Source organism: Labrus bergylta, chromosome 12 (assembly GCF_963930695.1).
Source record: "Labrus bergylta chromosome 12, fLabBer1.1, whole genome shotgun sequence".
NCBI classification, from domain to species: Eukaryota; Metazoa; Chordata; class Actinopteri; order Labriformes; family Labridae; genus Labrus; species Labrus bergylta.
The window spans coordinates 2612829-2627775 of NC_089206.1; the positions used below are offsets into that span (position 1 = coordinate 2612829).

General features: G+C 39.4%; 1 protein-coding gene and 1 long non-coding RNA gene across 2 annotated transcripts; both read right to left on the reverse strand.

The window, feature by feature from the left end:
• Positions 1–112: 112 nt before the first annotated feature.
• Positions 113–3535, reverse strand: LOC136181135 (uncharacterized). The gene is made up of 3 exons (XR_010667554.1): positions 3459–3535; positions 2587–2913; positions 113–1751 (listed from the first exon to the last, which is right to left on the reverse strand). It is a non-coding gene; the product is annotated as an uncharacterized lncRNA (long non-coding RNA).
• A 5900-nt stretch (positions 3536–9435) lies between these two features.
• Positions 9436–13089, reverse strand: LOC110001605 (3-hydroxyacyl-CoA dehydrogenase type-2). The gene is made up of 6 exons (XM_020657087.3): positions 12935–13089; positions 11864–12028; positions 10996–11160; positions 10782–10910; positions 10587–10695; positions 9436–10017 (listed from the first exon to the last, which is right to left on the reverse strand). The coding sequence occupies exons 1-6, from the start codon at positions 12956–12958 to the stop codon at positions 9827–9829; spliced, it is 783 nt and encodes a 260-aa protein (XP_020512743.1). The 5' UTR covers positions 12959–13089; the 3' UTR covers positions 9436–9826.
• Positions 13090–14947: the final 1858 nt, after the last annotated feature.

Consider the following 14947-nt stretch of genomic DNA (forward strand, 5'->3'; position numbering starts at 1 on the left):
CAGGTGTTGTGGTCCTCCTCCTGCAGACTATCAGCACAGCTGCTGATGATACAATAAATATGAAGACCAGGATCAGACGCACAAGCAGCTTAAAGCCTGAGGGACATGATTGTTTTTTTAATTTCCTGCTTCATTTTAAAAGATATTCCAAGTCAAGTCCAACAATGAATGTAAGTTTGACATGTGTATGTACTTACATTAGCACAGTATGAGCATGTGCAGACTAAAAACAACTTACATAAACAACTACACAAGAAATCTGCAGGGAGAAGAAAAATACTTAAAGTCTGAGAATAACTTCAAAATGTCCACTAATCTGATCATTTACAGATAAGATGGTGGTATAAATTGAGAATTTTGATAATTCACAATGAATAAATGATGCAGCTCTAAACTATATTTTTACTTATCATTTTTTTAATGTACCTGAACCAGAAGCTGATGTGCCCTGTTCATATTTCTTTGTTGTCTGAGGCGAGTGTGATGAAGCCGTGGTGCTTCCTGATCTGACGCTCACAGTCTGCGCTTTGCTCATCAGATTCACAATTATACACATTGCTATAAATATATATTCTGTGATCTGCGTTAAAACTGTATAACAAGAAAAGATAAAAAAACTATAAAAAAAAAAAAAAAAATCTTAAAATCTGTGCTAAAACTTCTCAAATAAGCTCAAATATTACAAATGTATTAAAACAGTAAATAACTTTTTCTATGACGGATAAATGTGAAAGTTATTCTGTTGCAACAATATTCAAATTAACTTCAACGTGTCGACTAATTTGATCATTTACAGACAAACTGAATGTTTAGAGTTCACAATGAAGAAAAGATGCAGCTCTGAAATATTTTTTTTTACTTCAACTTAAATTTTGAGATATTTCAAAGATGTAAAGAAGTCCATGAAGAGTAAAAACTCACCGTCTTTAACTCTGAGCTCAAACGTATTACTTGAATCTGGAGACAAGTATCTATCCAACCAACATTTGTACGATCCAGAGTCAGACTTTCTCAAATTTGTGATGCTCACATAAAGAACTGTATTTCTTAATTCAATGCTGTATCTGCCACACTGAGCACTGACATCTGTGGTTTCACAAAGAATGTCAACCATAGCTTCCTGATCTGCTCAGAGAGCATCGTAACTGCCACAGTTTATTTCAAAGATATTTGATATTGAGGATTTCAAATCTTGACGATTATATCATGAAAGTGTCCGTACATGGGGCGGGGCCAACCAGCCACTAGGCTACAGACGCCACCATGTTTTTCATATCTTGTAGTGTTTGCATGCTGAAGATTATAAAGAAGAATATCTGTTAAGATTGTCCTTACATACGAGATGCTGCCCGATTTCAAAATTGGGTAGTATTTTAAAATTCCTGTAGTCTGAGCCGAGCTTTAGTTAGAAGGTTTAAACATTTTAATATAAACCTGAAAACAGAAAAATAATCCAACAATGAATAAACATACTACACATACAATGATACACATTCATATACTTGCATAAATACAGTATGTCTATAAATATACTTATAATTATGTAAATGTACCTGAACCAGAAGCTGATGAGAGCTGCTCAGTCGTGGTTGTGTTAGGTGAGTGTGATGAAGTCGTGGTTGTGTTAGGTGAGTGTGGTGAAGTCGTGGTGCTTCCTGAACTGGAGCTCACAGTCTGCGCTGTGGTCAGTGTGGAGGTCGAGCGGGTCGATGATGGTTTAGGAGTCGTGTTTGGTTTAGAGGTGGTTATAGCTGGAAAATACCATTTAAAAATAAAGGTACAAATTAAATCTGACACCAATAAAGCTCAAAGCAGCAGTCGATCATCGTGTTTGGTGAAAACATTTTCAATTGTTTGATCTGAGCCGATCTTATAATTTACAGATGAGCTGGAGGTTTTTAAGGTTTATTTTTGAGGGTTTTTATTCCTCTATTTAGAGACAGTGGATAGAGTCAGAAATCAGGGAGAGAGGGGCTGGTATTCTAGTGGTTAGTACGGAGGCTTTTGTCCTCCAAGCGAGCAGCCTGGGTTTGAATCCAGCCTGTGGCTCCTTTCCTGCATGTCTCTTTCTCTTTCTCTCTCTCTCTCTCTCTCTCTCTCTCTCTCTCTCTCTCTCTCTCTCTCTCTCTCTCTCTCTCTCTCTCTCTCTCTCTCTCTCTCTCTCTCTCTCTCTCTCTCTCTAATTATACACATTTCTATAAATATATATTCTGTGACCTGGGTTATAACTTCATAACAAGAAAAGATTAAAAGACTATTTAAAAAAAAAAAAAAAGATTTAAAAAAAAAACGTCTTCAACTGTGTGCTGAAACTTCTCAAATAAGCTCAATTATTACATATACATTAAAACAGTAAATAACTTTTTCTACTACAGATAAATGTGAAAGTTATTCTGTCTGTCTGTTGCAACAATATTCAAATTAACTTCAACGTGTCGACTAATCTGATCATTTACAGACAAACTGTTGGTTTAAATTAAGAATTTTTAGAGTTCACAATGAAGAAAAGATGCAGCTCTAAACTAAATGTTTACTTACTGAGATATTTCAAAGATGTAAAGAAGTCCATGAAGAGTAAAAACTCACCTTCTTTAACTCTGAGCTCAAACGTATTACTTGAACTTAGACGCAAGTATCTCTCCAACCAACATGTGTACGATCCAGAGTCAGACTTTCTCAAATTCGTGATGCTCACATAAAAATCGTTATTTAAACCTGATTCAATGCTGTATCTGCCACACTGAGCACTGACATCTGTGGTTTCACAAAGACTGTCTTCATCTTTACAGTCGTTTCTGCAGAAGACGTTCCTGCTTCCAGAAAATGTAAAGCTGCATTCAACTGAGAAGTTTCCTCCTTCAGTTCCTTCACGGACACCGATATCTTTATGAAAAGGGAATCCATCTGTCAGTTCTGTGGAAAAGAGATAAATAATCATGAACTATATTCTGTGTTTTTTAGATCTTTCAGTCTGATTTGTTTCACATTATCCAAAACAAAACAATAACAGACATCCTACATCTTTATTTACTTTCCTACATTCATTCTCTAAAATTTGCATTTTGCATTTGCATGACTGAAACGTCATTCAACTTTTTACAAGTTGGTGTCTGCTGAATTCAAAAATACATCCAACTTCTACATTCAGCATGCAGAAAAAGGTGAATTATGAGTGAATACTTGAACAACTTAACTTAAAATGGTAAACTGTGACATCTAGGTTTATTAGTTGTATCTTAGTTTTATCTGGTAAAGTCAGCTTCAAAGTACTCTGTTCAGTTTCCTCAATTCTATTTTAACACTGAACGTCTAGTTTAACCACAGAAACCAACATGTTTGAAAGAGTCCACCCACCACAGACTGCTTCTTATTCTGTCTCCTGTAACTAATAAAGTCAACTATGAAGAAGACAAATGCAGCAGTGAAAAGAGAGGAGTGTAGGAATAGAGAGTACTCACTGAGGAAGAAGAAGCAGATCAAAGTCTGATGGACTCTCATGTTCAACGCTCTGATGGTTTAAGATGCTCTTGTTCCGTCTTCACTGGACAACGAGGAACTTGTTCTCACTTTTCTAAATGACAGAGTCCCTCCTCCAAACACAAAAAACACCCCTCCCCTCTTCATACGCCCCACTACAGAGACTGTAACCTGCAGCTTTGTGGATGAGTTGATATGAAAACTTGAAGCTGCATCAATGTTTTATTTATTTGATGAGTTTCTGCTCAGTCATATTTGTTGTACCTTCAAATACACTGAAACATGCAGCACGGGGACTTCTTTGGAGAAAGAACAGACTCACTTAGCTTCATCACTAAACAGCCAAGCCAATTACAAAACTTGTTTTATGTCTTTGTGGGTGTTCATGTGTTTGGGAGACCTGCTCTGGTCCAAACAAATCCAGAGCATTCAGGAGCAGAATCTAAAGTTAGAAGGAGGACATACTGTGATCATAGTGAGGTCACTTTATCACCTCAGTCAGTAGATATTTTACATACAGCTTAAAGGTCACATATTCTCCTCCTCTTCAACCAGTTTCTTTCTTATATTAATCTTTTTTATTGGGGATAAAATAATATGAGCACAGCACAAAGTTAAAAGAGTTACCTCCCTTTTTTTTTTACAGAACAGGAACAATAAACAATGTGTTACGGTTTGAGAAATCCAAGAGGAGGACCCAGATGCAGAACCAAAAATTATTTAATTAAACAAAAACTCACTTCAGAAAGCCAAACACAAGAAAACAAGTAGCCACGAGTAAACTCACATATGACACCTACAACATACATGCAACAATGAACTGACACGGAAGGGCAGAAACACAGAGACTAAATACACAGGGGAATCAGACACAGGTGAGACTAACAAGTCACAGGTGAGGACAATCAGGGCAATCACACAGACAGGAATACAAGAAACACAGAGGACAACTACAAACTAAATCATGAAACACTAAACATCGAAAAACCAAACTAGAAAAAGACAAAACTATAACACAACGTCTCTGTATTGAAAGAAAGTAATGATTAAAGATAAAAGACTTAAAAAGAAAAATGTACATAGTCTGTTGACAAGTAAACAAAAGCAAACTAAGAAGAAATAACTTCATGTTGTTTTAATGTGTTGCATTGAGTTATACTTGAGAACTGAACATAATTATGAAAAGACCCCTGAAACATGAATTGCTGTTACTAAACCATACATGTTTGGTTGGCATGGATTCTTAATTACAATAGCTATAGTTTATCATTGTTATTTTGCTTCTTTACATACTGTACAAATGGCACACCTCAAACACCACATCTTACCTTCCCATTCCAAATTTACATTTTCACTCTACTGGACGGCAGCTTTCTTAGATTTCTGTGTCAAAATGATGTCATAACATCAAACTGAGGTCAGAGTCTGAATCCTCATGGTTGGCTTACACAAAAAAAGTGTCTTCTTACACGATTCTAGGTGCTCAGGTTCAAAAGTTAATTTTCCAACGTGGCGCCGGCGGCCATCTTGGATTTGGCACTCTGGCTATATCTCAAATCAATCATCAACACAGTTTAGTCAGACAATGACCACAGAATTGAAATTCTGGCCCCAAATATTTATTATCTTTATTTCTATCGGGGCAACAGAATCAAGTGCAGCTCCAAATGAGCACTGATGACAAAATGATCAATCTGTACGGGACTTAAGTTAGCATCAACGTTTTCTGTTTCATTGAGATTCAGTGACATGTGTCCAAAACTTCAGGAATTCAACAGTGTGCACTTCAAGATCCTCTTATTACATAAAACATAAAAACATGATCTTACTGAATAAAACAAAATATTCAGCTGAGGGTCTTCTTCATCAAAAGGTCAAAGTTTGTGGTTTAAAGTCCAGATACACACTTTTTACAGACATGAGCACAACATCGCCTGTTTCCTGTTTTCATCACACAGGTTTCTGAGAACTTTAAGTTAAACTTAAAGATGAGGAAACAACTTCTTCTTTTTTAGATTGTCAACCACATTCCCACGATCTTATCTCTGCTCTGCAATGAAGATGTTATCTTTCAACCAAAATGTGTTTAAAAAAACAGTTCTGCTCTGGACTCGCTGCAACATGAATTTTAAAGTGTAGATGTTTCCACAGGAGGAAGTCCACTCTGTCTGTCCTCCTCTCCGATCTCGTCATGCTCTTGATCGTCCTGCAGAAGAAGAAGAAAGAAGGGTTTAGTTTGTATTGATGTCTGATGTTTTTACCATCTTTAATGAAGTTCACTATTCAACAATCTTCTCAGACACTCACATGGTTGATATTTACGTAGTCTAGTTCCACATGGGATTCTGAAAAACATAATTCAGAAGTTTAGGACCACTTGTTGCATTTTGTGGAGCCTCTTTCCTTCAGAGAGCTGAGTTGTGTTTTTCTCCATCAGACCAGGATGCTGGCTACTTTGTGAGTGTGGTGAGTTTTAGATGATGTTAACATCTCACCTTCAGGTGTTGTGGTCCTCCTCCTGCAGACTATCAGCACAGCTGCTGATGATACAATAAATATGAAGACCAGGATCAGACGCACAAGCAGCGTAAAGCCTGAGGGACATGATTGTTTTTTTTAATTTCCTGCTTCATTTTAAAAGATATTCCAAGTCAAGTCCAACAGTGAATGTAAGTTTGACATGTGTATGTACTTACATTAGCACAGTATGAGCATGTGCAGACTAAAAACAACTTACATAAACAACTACACAAGAAATCTGCAGGGAGAAGAAAAATACTTAAAGTCTGAGAATAACTTCAAAATGTCCACTAATCTGAATTTTGATAGTTCACAATGAAGAAATGATGCAGCTCTAAACTATATTTTTACTTATCATTTTTTTAATGTACCTGAACCAGAAGCTGATGTGCCCTGTTCATATTTCTCGGTTGTCTCAGATGAGTGTGGTGAAGTCGTGGTGCTTCCTGATCTGACGCTCACAGTCTGCGCTGTGGTCAGTGTGGAGGTCGTGTTTGGTTTAGAGTTAGTTGTTGCTGAAAATATACAATTTAAAAATAAAGGTACAAATTAAATCTGACACCAATAAAGCTCAAAGCAGCAGTCGATCATCGTGTTTGGTGAAAACATTTTCAATTGTTTGATCTGAGCCGATCTTATAATTTACAGATGAGCTGGAGGTTTTTAAGGTTTATCTTTTTTTTTTTTTTTCCTTCATTTAGAGACAGTGGATAGAGTCAGAAATCAGGGAGCCTAGTAGTAGTAGGCCTAATTTCTTTTGGTTCATATTTACAGTTTTCCATCATAGAAAATAGATGAATAATTAACAAAGGCATTGATTTAAATTTGATCTCATTCTGCCTATTTATCTATTCTAGTTTTCTTTTTTTGTAATCGTTTATTTGTAAAGCTGAATGTAAAAGGCAGAATGATTTAGAGTACCGGTACTTCATAGAATTAATCAGAATCAGAATCAGAAATACTTTGTTTGCTACAGTTGCTCATAACACCAAAACTCAGATGGAAGTACAGAAGTACAGATAAGTTCACACTCCCTTCCTGTTGACCATTGTAACTGAGCTGTTGTTGATGTTATCGCGGTCTCACTGGCCATCCATTAATGGCCATCCATTAATGGATGGCCATTAGTTTCATGTTTTTTTTTTTTTAGGGTGCGGTCTCACTGGCCATCCGTACCGTGCTGATGGCTTAGTCACTGCTTCTTACTATTTAAACCGATAAATGAAAGCAGTCCAGCAGTTGAGCTGAGAGCAAGCAGCGCAAGATATCTCCTGTGGATCAAGAAACTACATTCAGGTATGAAATTCAGCATGTGAGGTTTTAAACAGAAATGTAAAGATGTGTGGTAAAGGTGCAGGGTGTTTCAGTGCTATTAGAAATTCTTGTGAATTTCTCTGACATCCCAATGATTAATATAATATGTTTTAATTTTATGTGCCTACATTATATGATATTATCTGATACTTCTCTGTCAGTTTGACACAATAACCACTGCAAGACTATTATTCAACTTGAGTTCTACTTAATCTCATACCCCCTCTTTTTATTTCTGACTTCTTTAGATCTGAAGATGTCAGGTGAGTAAACATCACTCAAGTTCATACTCATACATTAAAAATCTACAAAAAGTTATTCTCTAACTTCAGTGACCTATGAGGTGAAACTTACAGCTGTGTGAAGTTTATGTTTACTTGTGTATAATAAAATTAAAATGTCACATTTATAATTTTATTGTTTTAACAATGAATGGAGGAATTGTGCATTTTATGGGCTTTAAAAGAATAAATACTTTCCCTAAATGAGCAAATAATAAAGTGTACCTTTTCTTTCTTGCAGACTCTGACGATGAGAGTAAGTATCCTAAATCAACTTTCATCTTTTCTTTCACATTGTGTGTCGAGTTGATAAATTCATGTTTGTTGACCTCTCGAAAAGCATGAAGTAATAAAATCTAATAAGTGCTTCAAATATCTATGAGAATGATACGTTTACCTGTTAGTGCCTGAAGGTCAGACTAATACCTGGACACATCACTACCACTCGGTTCTACTAACAGTCTCTGTTGCCTAGCAACGGGAGATATTTCTAACCGCTCGGCGTGGATAAAATGCAGAAAGCTAACGGTATGCTCACAGCTTTTAAAGTCAACAATAACTAACTACAGTTAACAAAAAGTAACTACAAAGTTAAAGTTTGATACACAACATGAATATCTAGCTGAACAGAAATGCCATCGACCCGAAATCAACATTAAGATTTTCAGAAACAAATAAATCATACTTACTGTGGACCGCAGCGTGAGGAAGATTATAAAGTGAACTGGACCTGAGATAACAGCCAGTTGTATCCACAGTATCAACACCGTCAGGGTGTACTGTCTGTTTTTGGGATTGGTCTCTGATGTTTTTTTAATAACATGGTCTTATGTTTTCAACCAATGCAGTTGTTAAAAAGGGCCTTGAGTTTGGTACCGGGAAACCAACCGACACCACTGACCGGCCTGGTAAAGCTTCTGCCAAAAACAGCTATGCTGCTGCGGTGGACAGGACAGACGATGGAGTGATGTACGCCGGTGCAGGATGGGGCCATGCTCGTGCTGAATGGAGAATATTCGATGCTGAGGCCAAAGGACCCAATGCCAGCGTAGGGGCTGAACTCACTGACGAGTCTTTCAGAGCCATGGCCAAAGCAGAAGTGGCCAGTGCTTCAGCCTCTGCTGGTATTACCAAAGCTACACTCGGCCTGTCAGCAGACACTGGAGTTGGAATAGGAAAGTCGGGTGTAGAAGCAAAGTTCTTGGGAACTGGCTTCTCCATTGGGCGTAAAACAGGCTTTTCTCTGTTTGGTTCTGGGTTTGAATTGGATTTTTCAAAATGGTAGCTTTGAGCCAAACACAGCTCACTGTGATTGTTCCATTTGTCTTACAAGTAAATCTGTTGAATCTATTCAAGAGGATTTTCTTCCAAATGTAAACAGCTGAGATTTCTTTCCTTGATTATGTATCCTCCTACTTTTGATGGAGTCTTGATCGGTCACTTTGTAGTTTGTAACATCACAACTTCTCCATCATCCCAAACAAACACGCTGAGAACCGGCTCCTCCATCGCTCGTAAAACAGGTTTCCTCTGTTTGGTTCTGTGTTTGAAATGGATTTTGAAAAAAGTTGACTTTGTGACAAATACAGCTTTTTGTCATCTTTCCTTTTGTTTCAACAAAAAAATATGAGTCATGTATTCAAAGATTCATTCTTAATACAACTGTATCTCAGTTATTAAATACATTTAAACCTTTGATGCATTCAGATCCTTCTTTTGATATCTTAAATCTTATATCTTGGTGTTCTTTTTTAAGTTTTCTCTCTGTCATAGTTTATCTCTTTCTGCCATGTGGTGGCTGTGGATCAACTTTCAAAGAAATAAATCAAGAAAAACCAAAGTGGATCATGAAACCCATCTGAGGTTTATTATAATCAGGTTTAGTTACAAAACAACCAAAGTGGAGTGCAGACAGTCCTGCAATGCTCTGAATGATATACAGTCTCATTTGTACACAATCTCAGTCACATTCTTACACAAACTTTATCAAATGTTTGTTGATCTATTACAGTGTTTATTTACTGGAAACAGCCTACACACACACACACACACACACACACACACACACACACACACACACACACACACACACACACACACACACACACACACACACACACACACACACACACACACACACACACACACACACACACACACACACACACACACACACACACACACACACACACACACACACACACACACACACACACACACACACAGCGTCTGTCTCAGGGCTGCATGCGAATGGCTCCGTCCAGTCTGATGACCTCTCCGTTAATCATGGGGTTTTCAGCCAGTGACGTCACCAGGTGAGCAAACTCAGCGGGGTCTCCCAGGCGCGAGGGGAAGGGCACCTGTCGGGCGAGAAAGGAGCGGACCTTCTCTGGAAGACCGGCCAGGAGGGGGGTGGAGAACAGACCTGGAGGGAGAAAGAGACAGTCATTTAAACACAGAGCAGGCCACAGGTGATCACAGCTGGAGCCGAGGACAGTTTTGTTCCAGATGTGCCGTTTTAACTTCCTGTGACCGATCATTGAAAAGCCTGAAAATTAACTACTGTTCATCCACAGTGAGGAAACTGTAAAGAATGACAAAGCATCATGAACTAAAAGCCTTCATCCTTCATCTGCAGCTAGTGTTAAATAACAACAGTGACACCAAGTGGTGAGATTGTCAATTACAGCACAAGACATTTAAACAGCACTCTCTTAAAGATGGACGGATGAAACGATCTCAGCTGATGGAAAAACAAAAGCAGGAGTTTAACTCAAAGTCATCATACATTTCTAAGAGACGTGATCGATCACGCAGAGAACACACTCCAGACGCCAAACAGCCGGTGAAACCCTCCGCCCCTCCTCATCCTCCGAGCTATCCCGCCTTTCAAAACGAAACCATGACAACTGTATTTAACGGAGGACTTTACACCTCTTAGGGGCCAGAGACAATCCTCCTGTAAAAATCTGGACTTTCAGCACGTAGACTAACCAGGTGCTATGGTGACGACCCTGATGCCCATGGGTGCCAGATCTCGAGCGATGGGGAGAGTCATTCCAACGATGCCGCCTTTAGAAGCTGAATACGCCGCCTGGCCGACCTGGAGAGCAAACAAAGAAAAAGAATAGTTGATGAACAGCATGAAAACACATTTCTTTTGATGTGTGTGTGTTTTTATTTTATGACCTGTCCGTCAAAAGCTGCCACGCTGGCCGTGTTGATGATGCAGCCCCTGTGTCCGTCCGCGTCAGGCTCGTTCTTTCCCATCTCCCCCACCGCCAGGCGGATCACGTTGAAGGTTCCTGCGATGTTCACCTGAAGGTAGGGAGCACACAGAGAGTCACACATCCGCGGGCGTCCCTTCATGCTGCACGTCTCTGCATCCGTGTGTCTGTCTTACATTGATAACGCGCTGGAAGTCCTCCAGGCTGTGAGGTAAGTCCTTCTTGAAATTGTAGGTTTTAAAGGCGACAGCGATGCCGGCACAGTTCACCGCGAGGTCCAGCTTTCCAAACTTCTCTCTGGCCAGGGACACCGCCGACTGCACGTCTGCCTCTGATGTCACCTGGGGAAACGCCAACAGGACACTTAGGAAGTTGACTTGATTCTTGTGTCCCTGCTCTCGCCGGCCTCCATCCTCCTTCTTTCTTGTGCTAAAATGCAATTAGCGCTCAGGCAGGAGGAGGTGATATAACTGTCACACCTGACAGGACACATGTTTGATGTGCAGTTTTCCCTTTTGAGCTAAAGCATTTAAGATAAAAGTAAACGAGTAAAGCTGTCTGAACTGAGCAGGATGTATCTTCTTCTGTACATGGCAGTGACGGCAGGTTTTCTACAGACATCACATAAACCGCTAAGATGTTAGATCGATAGGACCAAGAATATGTGTATAAATAAAGGATACACTTTTGTGTGTTTTGCATGCAGGCGGAGAACCAGAGAAAGTTTAGTATTGAATACTGATTGAAGGTCACATGAAGAACTTGACGTGCTAAAGTCAGCAGTGATAGTGTTGGATGACGTGATGGATGCCGCCTACTAATCAAACGCCTGAAAAGGTGAGATGCATCATGTTTGAATGCAGATCGCGCAATTTTCCATCCCTCGACTTTATCTGGATTTATTTCAGCGAGCCACCCTCGTTTTTTATTTTTTTTGCAAAAAGTGGAGTAGAGCCGATAAGTGAATGCAGCAGGTGATATTTTCAGGAACATTTCCTCCGAGCGGGAGAGCGGGGGCGATGACGCTTGTGTCAAGTGACTCACGTCTGCAGGAGCGAAGGCACAGCGCTCCCCCAGTTTCTCAGCCAGAGCCGCTCCATCAGAGGAGGGCAGGTCCAGGATCACAGCCGACGCTCCGTTCTGCACCAGACGTTCAACGGTGGCACGACCCAGACCTGACGAACCGCCCGTCACCAGGCCTACCATACCCTACCCCACAGAAGGAGAGGGGGGGGGGGGGGGCAGGAGAGAAAAAGACATACAGAAATGGATTAAATGAGTGATAAAAATGCAGACGCAACAAGACTCGAGAGAAATATCCTCTGACCCAACTTGCTAATATCTTAAAAGTTGTAATTAAAAACTCAATCTGCTACAACTATTAAAGCAATTTATTAAGCAAAATGCCAAATGTGGGAGTTCAAATATCAAATATCAAGTTCAAATATAGTTCAGTTGAAGAGGAGGCGCCTCATATTCAGAGGCCTCATCGGCTGACATTTTTTTAATAATTGAAACCAGGAAATTATCCTTATTGGTGGGCCCCTTCATGTGCTCGCAAATACGGTAAATTCGATATTTCCGAGGAGTACGTGAAGGCAGCATAGGCAACAGAAACTCTTTACTTGTGTAAGAGTCCCGTTGTTCACAGTAAGCGGATCAACAATGAAGCTACAACAAAAGGAGCTTTTCTTTTCCTCTCCTGATATTTAATCATGAATAAAGGTGTGCATCAGGATGCTTTAAGCCACAAGTATTTGCACAGCCGGGTAACAGTAAAGGGACTAACCACGTTAGTTATGTGATTTTTAATGGACTAAACCAATTAAATATAAACGCTGCAGGTCCTCAGGTGTCCAATGTCAGAGTAATGACAGAGCAGAGGTGAACAAACACACCGCAGGGAGGGCGCTGTGTGCCTCTCAACATGTCAGCTTCACACAATGAAACTTCTTGAACTACAAAAAGCAGCGTACACGTGCACGAGGGTAACAACTCGCAAACAGCGCGAGACACGCTTCTTAGGAGTCTCGCGCGTCACATCGAACGAGGAGGAAAATGTTCAAAGAAAAGCTGCGCAGCGCCGACACGGTATTTAGATTTTTCTCTGCTCACCTTGACGCATCTAATGTTCGCCATGTTCGTCCGGACAGAAGACCGTGACGTCACGCCGAAGATCGTATATTTGAAAAAAAAAGTTGAGTCACTCGACGTCTTCTCGGATTTTGTCCTTCTTCTTCTTCGTTCATTTCCTTCACAGCGTCTGTCATTTCTCACTGTGCATTACTGCCTCCCCCTGGACAATGGAGGAACACATGTAGAAATATTATTATGAAAGTGTAAGAACAGTAAAAGCAAAGTATTCAAATATAAGTTTTCACATTTAAAACAATTTCTGATAAGTGAATCAGCCTGTGTCTTTTTGATGAGCTATTTACAAGAAACATTTACACATTTAAAATTGTATTGTAAAATAAAATGGGGTGTATTCGATAGTGTTGGGCAACATTTGGGTTGCTTAATGAGGTATGCATGTAAATCATCAAATAAAAGGGACACGTTGCTTAAAACATAATTTATAACACAATAAACGTTTTATGTCATTTGTAAGTGCCTTGTATGTGATGCTCCTTCTGTTTCTCTTTCCTACTGTAGTGTTGGAGCAACCTGGCCCAATAATTACTTTTCAGATTTATAAAATTAAAAACTACATAAATCGATAATTTCCTGTCTGGTTTCTTTTTAAATATTCCCTTTAAACTACGTTCAGGTTTTTGTAAACGTTTTTAAAATGTTGGTATTTTATCAAACTGAAAAGTGGCATCGGAATTTCCGACAGTGTGAGAGGTCTTCACTTTTTAACGCTCTATGGTAACAACGTGGGTACTAATGCGGCATTCAGGTACTCCTCGGACGGTCCACGTTTCCCATTTGGGGAGTCGTTCCTCAGTCTTCAGTGTGTTCACCTGCTTTCAGTTTGGAAAGTCTGAATGCTGTAACAACAGCAACACACAGCGTGGATGTTACGAAGATGAGAGGAATGTTACAAGTTACATTTGAGCAAAAAGTTGATGTGAAATGAATGAATTAATAAAAACGCATCTTAACATTAACTAAATATATTTAGTGAGGACTGAAACGACCTTATATCGGGCACCTATTTCTTTCCCGATGTTCCGAGTTGTTGTCTCGACTTCAGCAGGTGTTCATGAACATTTTACAACTCGGAAACTCGTTTTTCCGATTTGTCCGCTACCACAGAATGCAGCGTACGATGCGGAAGAGCGTCGCGGCTCCGCCTACTTCCTTCTGATTTGCCCAATCGGTGAAGGTTCCAGGGAACGCCCCCCTCCTGGAGGCGATGGGGGTATGAGGGATGCTGTCCAATCACAGCGTTCCTGCAGCTCACCAAGGTCAGCTCAGGCGAACCACTGATGCTGCTTCAGTCAGAACACAGACACGATGCTGCTGATTTCATTTGTGCAGTTTATGAAGCACAATCTCGTTTTTTACTAACTATAAATAATTTAGACAATTAACAACCCGGTGACAGTCTTCATGTTGAAGGCCTTTATCTGATTTTCTCTCCATAAATGTTTCAACTTGGCATAAAACAAGGCACATAAACAAAATTGTGTTGTTAGATTTCTCCTTTATTCTCAAGTGGATGCAACATACAGGGTTAAAAAAAAAATCTAATTTTCTGATCTTTCAGTCTACAAAATGTCACAGTAAATATATATAACCAGGATTTACTGCACAACCAAATGACATTGGATAGATAAGGGAAACAAAAAAGTCGAGTGGACATAAAGACAAATTAAATAAGCCAGATTCAGCTGCTTTCTTGTGATCCATCTTCAACACTTCTTTCTGTTTTCTATCGCGTAAAAAGTAAATGTATTCATTTTTAGGATGTGAGTTTCAGCTGATAGCTTCAGCAATTATGTCATTTCATAAACATAGATTACTCTATTAACACACCAGTGCTTTTATTTTAATTACTGTTAGACAAAAAAAATCACAGGAGAGAGAGCAGCTCAGCAGCAACAATTTCTGCTGTTAATTTTAACAGATTATCAATAAACTGAAGAAGAATTTCCCGCCATTTGATAAGCCCTTTAAGTT